Consider the following 18,363-nt stretch of genomic DNA (forward strand, 5'->3'; position numbering starts at 1 on the left):
CTGACTTTGATTCAAGAATGGGGACTGGAGGTCATTAGGAAGTAAGAATGGGAGGACCCTGGCCTGACAAGAATTGGGAGAGATTCCAGGTTTGGGGCACCATCTCCCAACACTGGAAGGGGCCTGTGCCCACAGCTCTGGGAGGCTAAATCAGGGAACCATGAGGACCAGCCTGCCCTGGTGTGAGACAAGCTTTCTCCATATTCTTTATTTATTTATTTAAATTTTTTTGGTGAGGCAATTGGGGCCAAGTGACTTGCCCAGGGTCACATAGCTAGTAAGTGTTAAGTGTCTGAGGTCATATTTGAACTCAGAACCTCCCGACTCCAGGGCCGGTGCTCTATCCACTGCGTCACCTAGCTGCCCCTCTCTCCATATTCTTATTAGAGCTGGCACTGACAGAGGATCAGAGGCTGGGCCATGTGCTTTCCCAAGGAGCCCTGTGTTAGCTCATGTCCCTGGCTGGAGGCTGCTGATGCCCTGCTATGAAGGGGCCCTCCTCCCCATCCGCCAAAGGTCAAGCTCCCCCATGACCCCAGTGCCTGCATAAACGGGGCTTCAAGGGCAAGGAAAAGGAGAGTGAAAAAAAACCCCAACCCAAGCAGTTCTAACAGCAATAAAAATGTTTAACATTGAAAGTCACCTGAGAACAGTCTCTGCCCACCATCCTTCACCCACAAACCACACGGCCCTCCCAGGTAGGATCCTAGAGACACCTGAGCCGCAGGTGCGGGCCTAGACTAAGAGTCTCTCGATTGACTGCTGGACGGACTGAATCTGAGGCTTCAGCTGGGAGCCTTCTTTGATGGTGACAGAGCACGCGATGACTGGCCGGGAGACGCCACAAGCCCGCCCCAGTGCCTGCTTGGAGCGCACGAACACGTAGGGGACGTTCTTGTCTTCACACAGCAGCGGAAGGTGGAGGATGATCTCCAGGGGCTCGGCATCGGCAGCCATCACGATGAACTCTGAGATGCCTCTGTTGAGGGTTTTGGTGGCTGGAAGAAAGGGAAAGTTTCAGGGACAAGCCCCTCCCCCTCCCCCAGGGCAGCCCACCCATCTTGGCCAACCCCTTCTGATCCCCTGGGTTCCCTATTCCTACAGATTCCCCACTCACCACTGCTAACTGCTGCTATTCAGTGGCAAAGACTCGTTGGGCCTGAACTTTGAGGCTTCCAAGGGGGGGAGTCAGTGTCCCAGAGAAAACCCCTGTACCCTGGTCTTCTAGAGGGGACCCTTGGGAGGTCTGGCCAGGCTGCACTCCCCCATCTGGGGTTCTGAACCCCAAGTCACCTTCATTTTCACTAACCTCTCAGGAAAATCTAATACTTCTTTCAGTTCTTTATAAACGTGATTCTGAGAAGGACTGGCCCATCAGCTCCATCAGCTAGCCAAGGGCACCCCATGGCACAGAAGAGGTGAAGAGCCCCAACGATTTAGTCCAGCCCCCGTTTTACAGAAAAAGGGAGGGACGGCAGCCCAGAGACTGCTACAGAAGGCAGCTGGATGGGGGGGCCAGTGGCCCAAGGCCCAATCTCCACCCACCATTAGTGGGGTGACTTCGCCATCTGGGCCTATTTTGTGGTCTGTGAAAAGGCTGGATGAGCTAAGGGCCCTTCCATTCTCAATCTATGACCCTCTGACTTGCCCGAGGTCACAGCCTGGACGGCAGGCCTCCTCTTCCCCCCTCTAAAGGCAGGCTGGTCAGGGTCTGGGTGAGAAATGCCCTACCCATTCTTTAGTGGCCCCCCAGGCATATGAGAAGCCCTCCATGCCTTGCCCATGGAATCAGAAATGACATCTGAGCAATGGCGCCCATCCTGCTGCCCCCAAGTCCCCGGGGACCTTTCCCCGACGGCCAGAGCGAGGCCCAAGTGCCCGGGCACCCGGCGGGTACTGGCCGAATCCAGACCCACCCCCTCCCCCAAGCAGGAAGGCCATGGGCATCCCAGCCAGCAGCCTCACCTTCGTTGGCGCCCTTCCGCAGTTGCTTGTAGTTACAGGACTGCTGTACCAGGTCCAGCAGCTTTTTGGTGAGCTGGGCATCTGCCAACGGGTAAGCTTTGGGGTTCACTTCGGCCTCAGTCTGGGAAAGGGAAGAGGAGGGAGCGGTTAAGGCTTCAGCGGCAGCAAGCTAGGAACCTCCAGTCCTCCCCTCCCCTCCAGGGACTCCCTCCCTCTGCCTGCCAGGGCTCATGATGGTACGACAGCAGCAGCTGGCAAAGCATTTTCTATGGGCATTCCCAGCCCCTGGAGGGCAGACTCTCAGCTCCAGAATGCCCTCCCTCACCTCAGCTTCCTGATGCTCACCACCTCCTCCAAGAAGCCCAGCCTGAATGGCCGGGTGCTAACCAATCAGTAAAATGTCAGCTCCTTGCAGGCAGGGACCAATTCTCTCTTCCCAGTCACCAGCCCAGGACAAGGCCGAGCCTCTAATCAGTGGAGAAGTGCTTACTCAGCAACTGAAATCAGCAGCATTTCCTAAATGCTACCTTGGGGGGGAGGAGGGGGTTTCAGAGGGCTAAGTCCTTCTCAAAGGCTCAGGGACCCCCAGTCAGGTTGGAGAGCAATCTGGAGAACGGCATGACAGAAAGAACCAGACCCTACATAGCTAAGTGCCAAAGATCCCCCAGGTGACCTGTCCTGGTGGGCAAAGCCCTGGCCCTGGCATCTGGAGGACGGAGGCTCAGGGACCTCATTCCTCTTAAGTTTGTTTGTTTGGTTTTTTTTTGCAGGGCAATGGGGGTTAAGTGACTTGCCCAGGGTCACACAGTCCTCTTAAGTTTGGAGGTCAGAAATGCCCTTTGCAATAATCAGTCCAACAGCCTCATTTTACAAATGAGGAAACCGAGGCTGGACAAGTCACAAATCTCTCCTGTTTCAGAGCCATCCTGCCCATTCTGCGATGCCCCTCCCCTCCAACCCCTTCAGTTTCACTGTTTCCCCTCAGAGTCAGAGACCTTCTTCCTCCTGCATGTTTGCCAGTCACCTTTGTCTAACAGCTACACTAGCTCTCTCCTTCTTCCTTCCCACAACTGCCAAAACAAAATGGGTCTCTGACACGTTCCTTCCCTACTCAAACACCTTCAGTGGCTCCCTATTGCACCTTGGACAAGAAGGCCTCACTTAGGCTGACACTTAGAGCGCACCACAGTCTCGCTCTCCTTCCTCCAAATCCAAGGTGCTGTTCCTTGCACACATAATGGGGCAAGACATGATTCGGTTCAACAAACCTACTAGGCACTGGAGGTCCTGATGTGGGGTGGGCCTCCTAGCCAGGAAAACCTGTACCCAAGCACCCCCATACATACTGGTCATGAGACCGTGGGCAAATCACGGAGACTGCCTAGTTGGCAGCCCTTGGTGTCAACAAAGGTGCCATGCATACATAGACAAGTCTCTGCCCCTCAGAGCTGACCTGCCCAGGGTTGGGGGGGGGGGGTAATATTCTGCAAACCTCAGAATGCTAGATGAGTCTCAGCTATATTATGTCACCCTAGATTGTGTCTTTTTATATTCTGCATCCTCTGGGGACCCTGGTCCTCCCACATGCCTCCCTCAGGCCCAGGGCTGACAGACAGGAGGAGGCAGCCGGGTAGCTAAGGGGCCAAGCAGCCCCACAGAGGCGAGAAGGGACCCCGGGACCCCCTGACTACCACGGAAATCCTAACGCCCATCCGACGGCTATGGGGTGTTTATCAACCACTTTCCCCCACGACAGCCTTTCGCGGATAAGCGGAGAGGGCGTTAATTACCATATTCATTTTACCGAGCAGAAAAACGACGGCAAGGGTGGGACCAGAAAGGGGTCGAGCGGGGATTCGAACCCGGGTGCCCAAATACCTAGGCCCGCACTCTTTTCCCCCCGCTAGCTACCAAGGGGCCACAAGCCCCAGCGCGTGCGGGAGGCGGGCGGATCGGGCCACGCTGCTCCACGTGCGCGGGGGCCCACGAGGTAAACTGGGAGAATGGCCGGGCCGCTCCCACGTGGAGCCCGGGCGAGGGAGGCTCGGCCTCAGCTGCCCGGGGCCTCGGCCGACTCCACGGCGCTTCTCCTCCGCCCTTTCCGCGCGGCGGGAAGGCCGGGCATGGAACTCCAAGTTTCCCCTTTCTCAGCCTGGCGCCCTCCTCCCCCCTCCCGCTTCCATAAAAGGCGCGAGCCCGGCAGAGGATACAATGTTTCACTTTCCAACCCGGCGCTCCGAGCCGCTCCGCCCCGCCCTCCCTCCCCGCCTCCGAACGCGGCCGCTCGAGCAGGCCTCCGGCTGGGACACAATGTTTTCCACTTCCCGAGCGCGCCGAGCTCCCGACCGGGCCCCGCATCCGCCGCCGCAGCACACGCAAGCGGCCCGGCCCGGCCCGGCCCATCCCGCCCACCCGGCCGTGCCCGGGGCACTCACCATCCTCGCGATCCTGCCGTCCGGTCCCTCCTCGGAAGAGCGCTGGGATCGGGGGCACGACGAGTCCTCTCGGCTCGGAAGCTTCACGGAGGATGCCTGGAGTGGAAAAGGCCCCGCTCGGGCCAGCGGGCAATAAGGCTGCTGGGAAAGAGGGCGGAGCCGCGCGCGGACCCCTTGGCCCGCCCCCTCCCCTCCGCTTCCCCGTCCTCTCCCGTTCGCTCCGCCCCTCCCGCCGGATGTCCCCGGGGGCGGGGACCCGGCTCCGCTACCTTCCGGATAAAGCCGGCGCCGGATCCGTGTGTTTACAGATGCATTTGTTTATGTGGTCTTTCTGTCACTTATTAAGCGCTCCGGGTCCCCCTTCGGCCGCCCCTTCGGCCGCCCCTTCGGCCGCCCCTTCGGCCGCCCCTTCGGCCTTCCGGGGCCACACCCAAGGGTCTGCTCCTCCTTTCCCGGACACAGTCCTTCCCACGCTTCAAGATGAAAGCTGGAAAGGACCTTCCGGGTCCCCTAGCGCAGGGGGGGTCTCAACCCGGGTCCCGTAACTTGGTTGGAAAAATTATCCATTTCCGGGGACAGCTAGGTGGCGCAGTGGATAAAGCACCGGCCGTGGATTCAGGAGGACGAGTTCAAGTGCGACTTCAGACACTTGACACTTACTAGCTGTGTGACCCTGGGCAAGTCACTTAACTCTCATTGCCCCGCAGAAAAAAAAAATAAAATAATCTATTCCTTCTGGTTATCAGCTCAGATTTTCCATGTATGAATCTCGTTTGTGTAGGCCTTTTAAAAGCCTTCGGGCGCCTTTAACTTATCGTTTTATCGTCTCTAAGACTTTTGGGACCCCGTTCGGAGTTGCTGCCCTTTCCCCACCATCGCGCACCCTTTAAATGATAAGAACCTTGAGGGCAGGGCTCACGCCTGTTTGTCTTTTTGTATATCCTGGGTGCTATCTGTTTTATAGTGGGCACTATAAAAATACTTCTTGACTTGAATAGAATTAATTTACTTCGTATTTTTAAGTAGTTTGTATGCATTTAAAACCATCATTGTCGGGGCAGCTAGGTGGCACAGTGAATAAAAAGCACCGGCCCTGAATTCAGGAGGACCTTAGTTCAAATTCAGACTCAGACACTTGACACCAGCTGTGTGAGGCTGGGCAAGTCACTTAACCCTCATTGCCCCGCGGGGCAGGGGCAAGGAAGAACCCCCTGTTTAGTCAAACCTCTCTCAGTGTGCAGATAGGGAAACTGAGGCTCAGAGAGGAGGAGGGGAGAGACTGCTTAAGCTCTCACAGGCTAATTGTAGGAGAGCTAAAACAAACACCGAATTGTTATTCTGAATGGAAAATGTCTATTTTGTCAGAATACACACAGCGTTCTTTATTAAATCAGATGAGGCCTCCCTTATAGGGGGATGGCACTGAGGTCAGGCTCTAGTTCTTTGTCACAAGAGAGGGTTCAATTTCAGGGGACGCTCAGAGGGGAAGGCAGGGTTAGAGCCTGAAATGACTAACTTTAAAAACCAAAGGTGTCAATAAAATATTTTTTTTTTTAAAGAAAAAGTGGCCAAGGCTTGAGATAGGCATTTCCTCACCAGCCACTACGGCCCCCCTGGGTCCCCAGTGACCTTGCCAAATCTACTGGTTTATCTTGGGTTTGTTTTTCAACTGGGTGGGGGTGGCCTCTTTCCCAGAGCCTTGCCCAGGGCTCTCTGCAAGCTGTAAGCTCCCAATGAACATTGGTGAAATAGAATGGATCCTTTCTCTCCTTTGCTTGTTTTTTTGTTTTGTTTTTGCAGGGCAAAGAGGGTTAAGTGACTTCTCCAGGGTCACACAGCTAGTAAGTGTCAAGTGTCTGAGGCCTGATTTGAACTCAGGTCCTCCTGAATCCAGGGCCAGCTACTGCACCACCTTGCTGCCCCAGAAACCATTCTTTCCTAAGAATGGTTGTGTGAGGGGGCAGCTAGGTGGCGCAGTGGATAGAGTACCGGCCCTGGTGTCAGGAGGACCTGAATTCAAATCCGGCCTCAGACACTTAACACTTACTAGCTGTGTGACCCTGGGCAAGTCACTTAACCTCAATTGCCTCATTAAAAAAAAAATTTAAAAAAAAAAAAAAGAATGGTTGTGTGACCTTGGACAGATTACTTGGCTTCTCCAGGCTCTGCTTCCTCCTCTGTAAAAAGGGAATTGGAGGGGCAGCTAGATGGCGCAGTGGACAGAGCACCGGCCCTGGATTCAGGAGAACCTGAGGTCAAATCCGGCCTCAGACACTTAACACTTACTAGCTGTGTGACCCTGGGCAAGTCACTTAACCCCAATTGCCCAGCAAAAAAAAAAAGAAAAGGGAATTGGTGTGGTGTCTTCTTTGCATGCTGGGCACCTAGCACCTAGTACAACCTCCCTGTAGTTGCTTGAATCTCTAAGTGTTTTGGCACTTAGTAAAAGTACTTAAATGCTTGTTGATTGATTGATTGATTGATTCATCCATAGGGCCTTAGAATGCAGACCTCATGAATCAAGGATTTTCCAGCCACAGGCCAAGCTCTGGGAAACAAGGGGCTGTGCGTTTTGTATGCTGCTGACATTGCCTGGTGGAGACTCGGGACGTTCATGAGCTTTGGAAAGGAGAGACAGCCATGCCCAGAGTCCTGGGAGGAATTACAGATACCTGGAGAAAGAAAGGCTGACTTCACGTGTTTTCAGACTTTTTCTGTATATCATCCATTGTGCTGATATCTTTTTCCTCTCTAAAAAATACTTATATGGTGTGGCTCTGTGGGAGGGACCCGTGAGATACAGAAGACACCAAGAAATATTTTAAAAAACAAAAGGAAGGAAGGAAAAGACACAGAAGCTGCTTCCTCAGCTTGCCCCTCACTAGGGCCTTTGGGGACTTCTGGTCTCAGTGAGGCCAGGGCCCCAGCTCACTCCCCTTCCCCCTCCAAAGAGCTCATCGCCTACACAACAGTGGCCAGCTTTGAGGCTCTCCCTTGGAGAGCAGAGATTCAATTCTTCCCGCAAGCAACATCTCAGCAGCCCAGGAGGCCGTATACACCTTGTCCAGGGAGCAGAAACCATCCAGACACCAAATAAACATGTTGTTGACCAGTTTTCCAGTTGCATTTAACTCTTCATGACCCCGTTGGGGGGTTTTCCGGCAATGATACTGGAGTGGTTTGCCATTTCCTTCCCAGATCATTTTATAGGTGAGGAAACTGAGGCAAGTGGGTTGAAGTGACTTGCCCAGGGCCATACAGCTAGGAAGTGTCTGAGGCTGGATTTGAACTCAGGAAGATGAATCTGACTCCAGGCCTGGCTTTCTACCAGGCACCATCCAGCTAGCTCCCCAGACCAAATAAATAGAAGTTTATAATAATACCAGCAAACATTTATATGGCACTTAATATACAAATATCTAATTTAATCCTCACGCCAACCCTGTGAAGTAAGTGCTTTCATCATCCCCATTTTATAGTTAAGAAAACTGAGGCAAACAGAGCTTTCAGAGAGCAAGTCAGTGACTTGCCCAGGACCACCCAGCTAGTAAGCATTTGAGGTCCAATTTTTTGACTCTTCCTTCAACCACTGTGCCACCTAGTGGTCACAAAGCAAATAAGCCCGGGAAGAGTCCTTGGGATAGCTGGGGGTTCAGGACACAAAGGAAAGCATTTTATATATATTATTTATATATATTATATATATATATATATTTTTTTTTTTTTTTGCAAGGCAGTGGGGGTTAAGTGACTTGCCCAGGATCACACAGCTAGTAAGTATCAAGTGTCTGAGGCCGGATTTGAACTGAGGTCCTCCCGAATGCAGGGCCGGTGCTTTATCCACTGTGTGGAATGGATATTTAAGCTTCCCAGGTGTTAAGTGGGCTCTCCTTTGCCCGCCCTCTTCCTTTCCTCCTTCCTTTCCCCATTGCCCAAGGCAGTGTTCATAGTATTTGAAAGCGGAAGGGACCCTAGAACTTGGAATGCCAGAGCTAGAACCCTGGAACATGGCCTATCAGAGCTAGGAGCAACCTTCAGAGCAGGCAGGACGGTCGGGGAGGCCTTGAACATTGTATCAGGGCTGGGAGAAGCCTAGAATGTCAGAAGTGGGAGGGACCTAATGCAGAGGATGACAGAGTTGTGAAAGAACTTAGAACACAGGATGTTGGAACGTAGACGACTAAAGCTGAGAGTGACCAACGGCTGTGAGATGTTAGGACACAGAGGGCGAGACTTCCAAATAGCTAAGATCGGCGTGACAGAGTTGGGAAGGATGTAGACCAGAGGATCCCAGCACGAGGCCCCTCATTTTACAGGAGGAAAGCTCAACTCCCCAATAAATGATGACTCCAGGGACACACGGGGACAGAGCCACAGAGAATGGATTTGAGCCTCAATTTTTGGACTCGAGTGTGGGCCTCTTCTGCCACATTACGCTGCCTTTCCTATGGGCTGGGTGTCCAAATGCCCCGGCGTGGTTTCAGAGCTGCCCCACTAGCCTTGGCCTTGAGGAGTATCTGAAAACAGGCTCCAGGGAAGACTTCTGTCCTCATTCGGAAGAGAGTCTCCCAGCCCTGCCCGCTGAAGCCACACTAGGCAGCCAGCCAGGGCCTGGGTGCACAGCCCCCTTTGTGAGGTGGCTTCAGTAAGCTGGGCTTCTGTGAGGCAGTGATGACCCCACTGCAAGCCTGAGGACCCAGGAGCGAGCGGTTAACACCTCCTTTCTGCCCTCCTCCTCTGCCACACCATCGCCCACCTTGGCTCAGGCCCAGGCCCTCCAAAGTACCAGATGTTGCTGCCGCTATTGGGCATCTGTGCACTGTTCGGACGCTTCAGGGGCAAGTCGTGGGAGCCTGTGCAGGGCCTCCTGACGGATGGCTGTGGCTGCGGAGACCCCCGCTGCTGCGGCAACCTCTTCATCCTTTGTCTCTTCCTGCTGTGGCAAGTCCGGCAGAGGTGCAGGGGCCCCAAGAAGAAAGGCTTCGAGGTGAGGAACAGGGAGGGGCTGTATTTCCCCCTAGGGGATTTCCTTTGCAATCTTCATCATCTTGTTGGATGCTGGGAATGGGTCCACAGGCTTCCCTGGACTGCCACAGGGCAGTCACAGAGCACACACAAAGGGTCAAGCCCCCTCTTGAGGGAGGCCCCATTAGGAGGAAGCTGCTCAGCAGGCCAGGGTAGAGAGCCCGGTGCCCAGCTGCTAGCCCTGGGGATGGGGTGGCCTTGGGGGCCTCACTTGGCGGGGTTCTCTGAATACCCTCAGTATGCCTCGGCCTTGTTTTGGGTCCTTGCCATTCTCCTCTGGCCAGTGTCTCAGGTGGTGAGATTTCTGAGACCTTTGACCAGGTGTGAACTGTGCCGGTTTGGAGCCTGCCCCTTGTCCCTTCTGTTGCTGTTGTTGAGCTGTTTCAGACATGTCTGACACCCCGTGACCCCATTTGGGGCTTTCTCAGCAGAGATACTGGAGGAGTTTGCCATGGCCTTCTCCAGCTCCTATTACAGATGAGGAAACTGAGGCACACAGGGTGAAGTGACCTTCCCAGGGTCACACGGCTAGTAAGTAAGTGTCTGAGGCTGGATCTGAACTCAGGTCTTCCTTATTTCAGGCCCGGCACTCTAGCCACTGTGCCACCTAGCTGCCCCTGCTTGTCCCTTCAATATCACACTAAAGAAGACTGATGATCACTGGGGCACAGATCTTTGAGATGGTCTGAACTCCTCTGGCTCTGACCCCTTTAAGCACCTCTTTAAGGAAAGCTGGTTGAAGCTTTGCTACTGCTGGTTCATACCTATCTGAGCTATGCCCTGGGAATTTGTCTTCAAAAGAAGGCCAGAGGCTGGACAAAGAGAATCTGGCTGCCCATGCTGACTTAGTTCTCTGGGAAGGAGGCCTCTGGACTCATCAGGGAACCGTGGCTATAACTAGGGCAGGGGCAATCAGACCTTTGTCCAGGCTGCCAACCTCAGGCAGCCGGTATCTTTCCTTTTGTGGTGTCACTTTCCCTTCACCACATGGTGCCCCCTCCAAAGGCCTTATCTCTCTCCAGAGTCCTGCCTGTGAGCACTTCCATCCCTCTCCATATTCCCTTTATCTTCCAGGAGGGCGGGAGTTTTGAGAATCAAGGGTCTTTGTTTCATCTGGGGGCCAGGCTGAGCAGGGCAGGCCTGGGGGAGTTAGGTCAGCTCTCAGGATTCCTTGGAGAGTCATGACTTGTTTGTGAGAAGAAGGATTGTCTTGCCTATTAATGGGCTGAAGTGGGAGTCCTTTGTGTTTTTTTTTGTTTTTTGTTTTTTTTAGTGAGGCAATTGGGGTTAAGTGACTTGCCCAGGGTCACACAGCGAGTAAGTGTCAAGTGTCTGAGGCCGGATTTGAACTCAGGTCCTCCTGACTCCAGGGCCGGTGCTTTATCCACTGCGCTATCTAGCCGCCCCAGTCCTTTGCATTTTGATGGAGGTAAATAAGAAAGCCAGTCTAGAGAGCAGAGTGCTTGCCAGAGTGCCGCTGGTGTGGAGATCAATGCAGAAGCATCTGCATTTCACACTGGCTGGGACCAGAGCCAGGAGGGGATGTTACTGAGCAGGTAGACAAACAGGCAGGAGGTGGCTATGAGTGGTGATACAGACGCTAAGTGTTATGGGAGAGAGCGCTGTTGGCTAGAGCGGTCAGAGAAGGCATTTGGAGGAGGTGGGAAACACTGTGGGAGAGAGAAAAGAGCAATGGAAATGGGGGAAAAAAAAATTCTAACAATTAGCCCTGTCCCAAAGCAGAATGTGTGGGCAGCGAGGGGGCACCATAGTGCACAAAGCAACAGGCCTAGAGTCAGGAAGACCTGAGTTCAAATGTGACCTCAGACACTTACTAGGTGTGTGACCTATGTCAAGTCGCTTCAGTTCTGCCTGCCTCAGTTTCTTCATCTGTAAAATGGGGATCATTATAGCACCTGCCTCACAAGTCTGTTTGTACCTCAGGCTGGGGCTGTACTAGATAGGGGGCAGTTACATAGTCTCTGAGTCCCCTCTAAGGCCTTTTTTCTCCATCCTAAACATCCTCTATTCCTCCAAATAACCTTCTGGCCCAACCTTACTCAAGATGTCCTATTCCATTACTTGGCAACCCTGACTACTTAAAAAAGTTATCTTGCTTAAGAAAACTCATTATTTATTTACTTTGGGTTTTTCTTTCTTTCTTTTTTCAATCTTAATAGCATTTTTCCCCCAGTTACATGTAAAGATAGTTTTCAACATTTGGGGGGGGGGCAATGAAGGTTAAGTGACTTGCCCAGGGTCATACAGCTAGTAAGTATGACGTGTCTGAGGCTGGATTTGAACTTAGGTCTTCCTGAACGCAGGGCAGGTGTTTTATCTACTGTACCACCTAGATGCCCCCCAACATTTGTTTTTATAAGGTTTCTAGTTACAAATTTTTCTCCCTCCCTCCCTTCCCTCCCCCATCCCCAAGACAGAAAGCAATCTAATCTCCATTATCTATGTACAATCACATTAAACATATTTCTGCATTAGTCATGTTGTGAAAGAAGAATCAGAATAAAAGGGGAGGGGCAGCTAGGTGGTGCAGTGGATAGAGCACTGGCCCTGGAGTCTGGAGGACCTGAATTCAAATCCAGCCTCAGACACTTAACACTTACTAGCTGTGTGACCCTGGGCAAGTCACTTAAACCCCAATTGCCTCACCAAAAAAAAAAAGTATTCTGAACTTGGCTTTGGTAAAGCAACCTTCTTAACCTTCTGTTCTACTATATAAATTAAAAAAAAAAGAATAAAAGGGGAAAACCTCAAAAAACAAAAACCAAAAACCAATAAGAAGTAGAAATGGTATGGTTCAATCTGCATTCAGATTCCGCAGTTCTTTTTTTCTGGATGTGGAGAACCATTTCTATCATGAGTTCTTTGGAATTGTCTTGGATCATGGCACTGCTGAGAAGAGCCAAGTCTATCACAGTTGATCATCACACAATGTTGCTGTTACTGTGTACAATGTCAGCATCAGTCCACTTAAGTCTTTCCAGGTTTTTCTGAAATCTGCCTGCTCATGATTTCTTACAGCACAATAGTATTCTATTACATTCATATACCACAACTTGTTCAGCCATTCCCCTGTTGATGGGCATTCCCTCAATTTCCAATTCTTTGCCAACACAAAGAGAGCTGCTATAAATATTTTTGTACATGTGGGTCCTTTTTCCTTTTCTTCCATCTCTTTGGGATACAGACCTAGTAGTGGTATTACCAGGTCAAAGAGTATGCACAGTTTTATAGCCCTTTGGGCATAGTTCCAAATTGCTCTCCAGAATGTTTGGATCAGTTCACAACTCCACAAACAATGCATTAGTGTTCCAATTTTTCCCACAGTTTCTCCAACATTTATTATTTTCCTTTTTTGTTATATTCATGCTGCTGTTTTCAGAGCTAGTTCTGGGGGTCTGTAAATTTTCAGTTCTTCCAAGGAGGTATGGTCTAAGGAGAGGCGTGTTTACTATTCTTCTGGCCTGTGCTCTGGTCTGTGAGTGACCACAAGCACTCTTCCACCCTGGAACTATTACCAGGGTCCCTACCCCTTTGGCTACAAGCTCTGGTATGTTAGTGTTCCTTTTCAACCTGGGACTATGACCCAGGACTGCAACTTGGATCTGGGTCTGGGAAATGCAATGGAGTGCTGCAACCCAATGCCAGTTAACGCTCCCCTTTAATCTCCTTCTGACTAGTTTTTCATATCTTTGGGCTGAGAACCATGGAAGCTGCTACTGCTGATTCAGTTGCCCTGTAGGCTGGGGCCTGGGGCCTTGCTGCTGTCTTGACAGGTATTGCCTGCACTGCTCCACTCTCGCCCCAGTAAGACAGATCTTTCCCACTGACTTTGTAAATCGTCTCTGCCTGGAAAATTGTGTCACCCCATCCTTTCGTTGGTTCTGCTGCTTCAGCGTTCATTTTGAGATATTAATCTTTAAGGATGTTTGGAGGGAAATTTGAGAGTCCAAACGAGTCCTTACCTTTTTTCTTCCATCTTGGCTCTAACCTGCTTCCTTCTCATTACCTTTAAACCAGATTACAATAACAACCTCCCAATTGGCCTCCCTGGGCTCTTTCCAGTTCATCCTCAGCTGCCAAAGTGATTTTCTTTCTTTTTTTTTCTCTCGGGGATATGAGGGTTAAATGACTTGCCCAGGGTCACACAACTAGTAAGTGTCAAGTGTCTGAGATTTGAACTCAGGTCCTCCTGAATCCAGGGCTGGTGCTTTATCCCAGCTGCCCCCCAAAGTGATTTTCTTAAGGCAAAGATCTATGTCACTGCCCTACTCAATAAATTCCAGTGGCTCCCTATTACCTCTAGGTTCAATTGATCAACAAGCATTTATTAATGCCTTCTATATGCCAGTACTGGGCTAGGCACCGGAGATCAAATACAAATCCCTCTGCTTGGCACTTAAAGCCCTGACTCACAACCTAGAACCAGTCTCCATTCTGCCTGTGATACCTGAGCCCACTTGAAGCCTGCTGTGCTTCAGCCAAACTTTCTTGCCGGTCTGTACATTGGGCATTCCTTTTCCCACTGAGGCACCTTTGCACAATCTGTCCTCCATGCCTAAAGTGTCCTTCCCTCCTCACCCCCATCTCCTAGAATTCTGAGCTTCCTTCAAAACTCAGTTCAAACATCACCTTCCCCCTGAGGCCTTTCCCGCTCTCTGCATCGACCACTATCTCCTTCGCCAAACTGCCTCCTGTTAGTGTTGTCCACACTTGTTTGTGTCCATGTGTCCTGTGACCAAAGGTAAGCTCCTAGCAGGCAGGGTCCTCAGAGCCTAGCACCCAGAAAGACCTTCCCTGCTCAGTCATGCCGACCGAGTCCAGCGATCCTGAAGGCCCAGCAGAGGCGGGAGCCGGTGCTGGGGTGGGGAGTGGAGGGAGCCATGAAATGAAAATCATGGAGACTCGGTGCCCTGTAGGATGGATGTGTGCGCTACCGGATGATTTCTTCATCTGGAAAACAGGGATGATATTTATGTGCTGCACAGATTATGCTGAAGAAAGTGCTTTGCAAACTGGAAGTGGGAGTTCTCATAGACTAGAGCAGACAGAGAGTGGAGAAGACCTGCGGTCGAGGCCCAGAGGGGGGCCGTGGGAACAGAGGAGGGCTGACTTACACGCCATTACAGAGAGATCATATTGTAGGATTTAGAGCTGAGTCTCAGGGACCATGTTAGCTAAGAGTCGGGGAGCGGCTTCTCCGAGGTCACGTAGCTAGCAGGTGGGAAAGTCAGGGATCAAACTGAGCCTCTGGCTCCCAAGGGCACACGGTATGTGAGGTTCTGTGGGAGGGAAGGGTGTGGAGGAAGAGGTCATGACAACCCTGTCCTCCCTCCTGATGCTATCTGCTTTCTCTATTCCACAGGTGTCACTGCTGAAGTGGGCAGTGTCTCCCTGGTGCCGCTTAGCCAGCCCTGTGCCATCTCCTGGGCTCTCCATCTGTCCCTGCACCCAAAAGCGCCTGGAAATCCATGTCCAAAAGTTAGTCTACCAGCAGAAGTGGGGGCCCCCCTGGAAGCTCCGGGAATCCTGGACCCAGTTCCTGCTCTCGCAGCTGTCAGGACACAGAGGCCTGGAGGTATCTGGTGAGCCTGGTGTCTGTGCCCCGCGCTTCCCCAGCACCTGTAGGTGTCTGGAGGAGTACCATAAGGAGCTATACCTACTGGGGGGCTGGCAGTTTGCTTGGGGGTTCTGCAGCCTCCAGGCTCATCTCCTCTGTAAGGTCGCCCAGTCCCGAGTCCTGGAGGGGCCGGGCTGGATGGAGCAGGCCCAGGAGAGACCATGTGTCATTCTCTCAGAACCTCTCCCAGTCTCCAGGGGAATTCTCCTTCATGATTCCCTACTAGCCCTTGAGAAGACATCTTGCCACTCTTTGCTCTCCATTGAAGGGCCATGCATGCCTGTGGCCCAGCTTGTGGAAGTGCCCGAAGCCCAGGAACCAGAGAGAGGAGACCCGCAGCTGGCCAGCGATGAAGGCACCCTAGCGACCCAGGCCTTGAGAATGGAGGAGGGGCTGGGTGCAGGTGAAGATGTTTTAGAGGCTGGTTCTCAACCCAATTGCTCAAGAGGGGAGAGCCACACTTACAAAGATGCCAGCTTCCCATGGGGCTCGGCTTTGGAAGATGCTGACTCCGAAGCCTCAGAGCAGGAGCTGGAGGCTGCTGAGGGGTTCCCCGGTACCACCCCTCTGACACAGCCACTGGTTCAAATGTGGGAGGGGCTCCAGCCCCCTGGAGAGGAGGAAAGTCTTCAAGACATGCACGAGTACTTCCCTGGAAGGAGGGGCAGGGAAGGGGGTGGCACTGGTCTCATGCCAGGTCAGCATCAACACCAATGTAGCCAAGCTAAGGACATGGCCCTGGAGCTCAGCCACCATGATATGCCTCCCCAGGGGGAGAGTGAGGAAAGCCAGTCCCTGGATCCTCTTCTCCTTTTTGTTACATCCCCAGAAGACAGTGACCGTGTTGCCAGCCCCTCAGATAGTGATTCCAAGAAGGTGACATCGACTCACGCAGTGCCCCCAAAGCGACCAACCCTAAAGAAGAGCTCTCGGCTCCTTCTGGAATCCCTTCTGCGTCGTAAGATCGCCCACCTCAAGTGGGGTCTCCCCCGCCGGATCCAGGAGTCTGAGTGGTTGTTCCAGCTGATGCGGTCCTCTTCCCCCCCTCATGCTGAGGTGCAGTTCTCCAGTCCCCGAGAGGATGAAGCATCCCGAGCAGGCGAGCCAAAGCTGGGAGGGGCCCAGAGCAGCTGCCAGGACCTGAGCCTTCTGCAGGCTGCCAGTGGTGCCCCCGAGCCTGCACTACAGCCATCTGTCCAGTTCAAGGAGAGACTCGGGGCCCAAGAGAAAGAAGCCCAGAAGCTACCTGTGCCACCCAGAAAGAGGAAAGGGAAAAAGGGTGCAGGGCCCTCAGATGCCGGGGGCCTCTCCAGCAGCCTCGAGGGAGCGAAGGGGCCCAGTCAGATCCCAGCCCTCTGGGGGCTGCAGGAGCTCTGTGACGAGGCTCTGTCTCGGGCCATGTTGCCAGACAGCACAGACTGTGCCAAGAGAGCCAGTCCCTGGGAGGGCGCCGCCTGGAAGCAGCCAGCACCTAGCACCAAAGACTCCCCGTCCGCCGAGGCCTGGGGGTGGAGGGACAGTCAGGAGGCTGCCGACGAGGCCTCCACCAGAAGCAGGGGGAGCCGCTCAGAGCCGAGGCCAGGCCCTTCTAGGGCAGCCCAGAAAGCCTTGGAGAAGTTGGGGAACCCGGGTGCTGGGGCCAGTGTGAAGCCTTGGCCCCTTGATCCCTGCCAAACGGAGCTGAACCCAAAGGTCTTCCAAGACAGCCAGGCTCTGCCCTGGGCCACGGTGTGCCACTGGTCAATGGCTTCAGCCTCTTGCTCGCAGAACGTGAGCGATTCCGGCGGGGACACCCCTCAGAGCCACAGCTCAGAAGCTCACCTCTTGCCTGCAGAACAGAGGAAAAGAATTTTTCGATCTCAGGGAGGCAGGATACCTGAGTCAGGGGCTTCCTCTTATTCCTCAGTCAGGACCAAAGGACCTTTTCGAACTGCAGCTAAGAGGCTGGGCATGGCCTTCATGAACAAGATGCCCTGGTCCCTGAGGCAAGCCAGTTCGGCAACCTCTGTCTCCAACCACAATGAATGCCAAGAAGATCCTGAGCACCTGAGCAGGGCCGGGAGCTCAGGAACACCCCAGACTGGCCTCCCTGGGAGACCCTGGGACAGAGAAGAGTTCCAAGGCTACAGAAGGCTTACCGGTGGCTACGCTTCCCTGGACTTGGAAAGGGACCCTCGACCCCTGATTCACTCCTTCTGCAATGACGGGATGGGGGAATCATCAGCACAGGCCCCTCAGAACGAACAAGCACCTACCAAGTCCAGCTGGGCCAAGCGACTGCGGTGTCTCCTAACCCGGCTCAACTTCAACAAATAGGCCCCAGATTCAGATCTTGCACCAGAGAATGCCTGGCGTTCCCTGCTCTTGCCAAAGCCTCTAGTAAAAGTTGCTTTTTCAGGCCTTTCTGAGTTGTGGGTTTTCCCCCATTGGGTTGCATGGCCCTTTGGGGTTCAGTTTTAGAACCAAAAGGGCCCTCAGAGGCCCTCATTTTACAGATAGGTAAACTGAGACCCACTCCCCTTCCTCGAGAAGTCGAGCAACAGACTCAAGGTCACAAAAGGTGCAGAACTAGGCTTCCAAACCCAGTCTTGCTTCTCTGCTGAGACCCTGTGTGGTCAAGAACACAGAATTTAACTAACTGCAGGAGCCACAGTTTAGCTCCAGGTGCTCCTGGAGGTTTGGGACCTGGAGCTGGGGAGGTTTATCTTTTAGAAGAACAAAACGAGTAGGGGGCTGGTGGAAGGTGGGGGGCTGAACCATCTGAAGATAACAGGTAAAGGAGGGCAGGTGGGGTAGAGCAGGGCTGAGAAGCTACAGGGAGAGATGCCAGCTCAATGCAAGCAGTGCTTCTGAAAGTGCCCTTAGCTAGGGGATGGGAGGCACCAGAGAGATGGGAGCTGGGGTTTCTATTGGCATTCCAGCAGAGGCCGCCTCCTGGGCCTCTGAATTATACTCAAACCACAACAGTGAAAGGAGATGCACAGATTCACCAATGCCCCCCAGAACTGAGTGGTACCTGCTCCACCCACGGCTCCCAGAGCAAGGAGAAGCTCCTTGCTCCAAATTCACAGGATGCCAGCAGTCATTAGAATGGGACTTCTTAGCCTGGGGACCATGAACTTGCTTTTGGACACTTGGTAACCACTTTCATGTAATTGGTTTCCTTGCTAATCCAATGTAAAATTTTATTTTATTCAATTAAAAATATGATTCTAGGGGCAGCTAGGTGGTGCAGTGGATAGAGCGCTGGCCCTGGAGTCAGGAGGACCTGAGTTCAAATCCAGCCTCAGACACTTGACC

General features: G+C 52.9%; 2 protein-coding genes across 3 annotated transcripts; one reads left to right on the forward strand and one right to left on the reverse strand.

Moving 5' to 3' along the window:
- Positions 1 to 608: 608 nt before the first annotated feature.
- Positions 609 to 4,871, reverse strand: SNU13 (small nuclear ribonucleoprotein 13). 2 transcript variants are annotated; one of them, XM_043966696.1, is made up of 4 exons: positions 4,670 to 4,871; positions 4,401 to 4,496; positions 1,966 to 2,086; positions 609 to 998 (listed from the first exon to the last, which is right to left on the reverse strand). In XM_043966696.1, the coding sequence occupies exons 2-4, from the start codon at positions 4,401 to 4,403 to the stop codon at positions 736 to 738; spliced, it is 387 nt and encodes a 128-aa protein (XP_043822631.1). In that variant the 5' UTR covers positions 4,404 to 4,496; positions 4,670 to 4,871; the 3' UTR covers positions 609 to 735. The 2 variants fall into 2 exon arrangements, with proteins under 2 accessions (XP_043822631.1, XP_043822630.1); XM_043966695.1 differs by lacking the exon at positions 4,670 to 4,871 and having other exon boundaries at positions 4,401 to 4,621.
- A 3,479-nt stretch (positions 4,872 to 8,350) lies between these two features.
- On the forward strand, positions 8,351 to 18,187 carry LOC122727700. Its single transcript, XM_043965406.1, has 2 exons — positions 8,351 to 9,387; positions 14,809 to 18,187. Exons 1-2 carry the CDS (start codon positions 9,190 to 9,192, stop codon positions 17,377 to 17,379), a joined length of 2,769 nt encoding a protein of 922 aa, XP_043821341.1. The 5' UTR covers positions 8,351 to 9,189; the 3' UTR covers positions 17,380 to 18,187.
- The last annotated feature ends 176 nt before the right edge of the window (positions 18,188 to 18,363 follow it).

The sequence above is a fragment of the Dromiciops gliroides genome, chromosome 5 (assembly GCF_019393635.1).
Source record: "Dromiciops gliroides isolate mDroGli1 chromosome 5, mDroGli1.pri, whole genome shotgun sequence".
NCBI classification, from domain to species: domain Eukaryota; kingdom Metazoa; phylum Chordata; class Mammalia; order Microbiotheria; family Microbiotheriidae; genus Dromiciops; species Dromiciops gliroides.

Coding starts and splice junctions, on each gene's coding strand:
- SNU13 (XM_043966696.1), bottom strand. Junction 999..1,965: donor GCGGAAGGGCGCCAACGAAG/GTGAGGCTGCTG, acceptor CCTTTCTTCCAG/CCACCAAAACCCTCAACAGA.
- LOC122727700 (XM_043965406.1), top strand. CDS start 9,190: ATGTTGCTGCCGCTATTGGGCATCTGTGCACTGTTCGGACGCTTCAGG. Junction 9,388..14,808: donor CCAAGAAGAAAGGCTTCGAG/GTGAGGAACAGG, acceptor TCTATTCCACAG/GTGTCACTGCTGAAGTGGGC.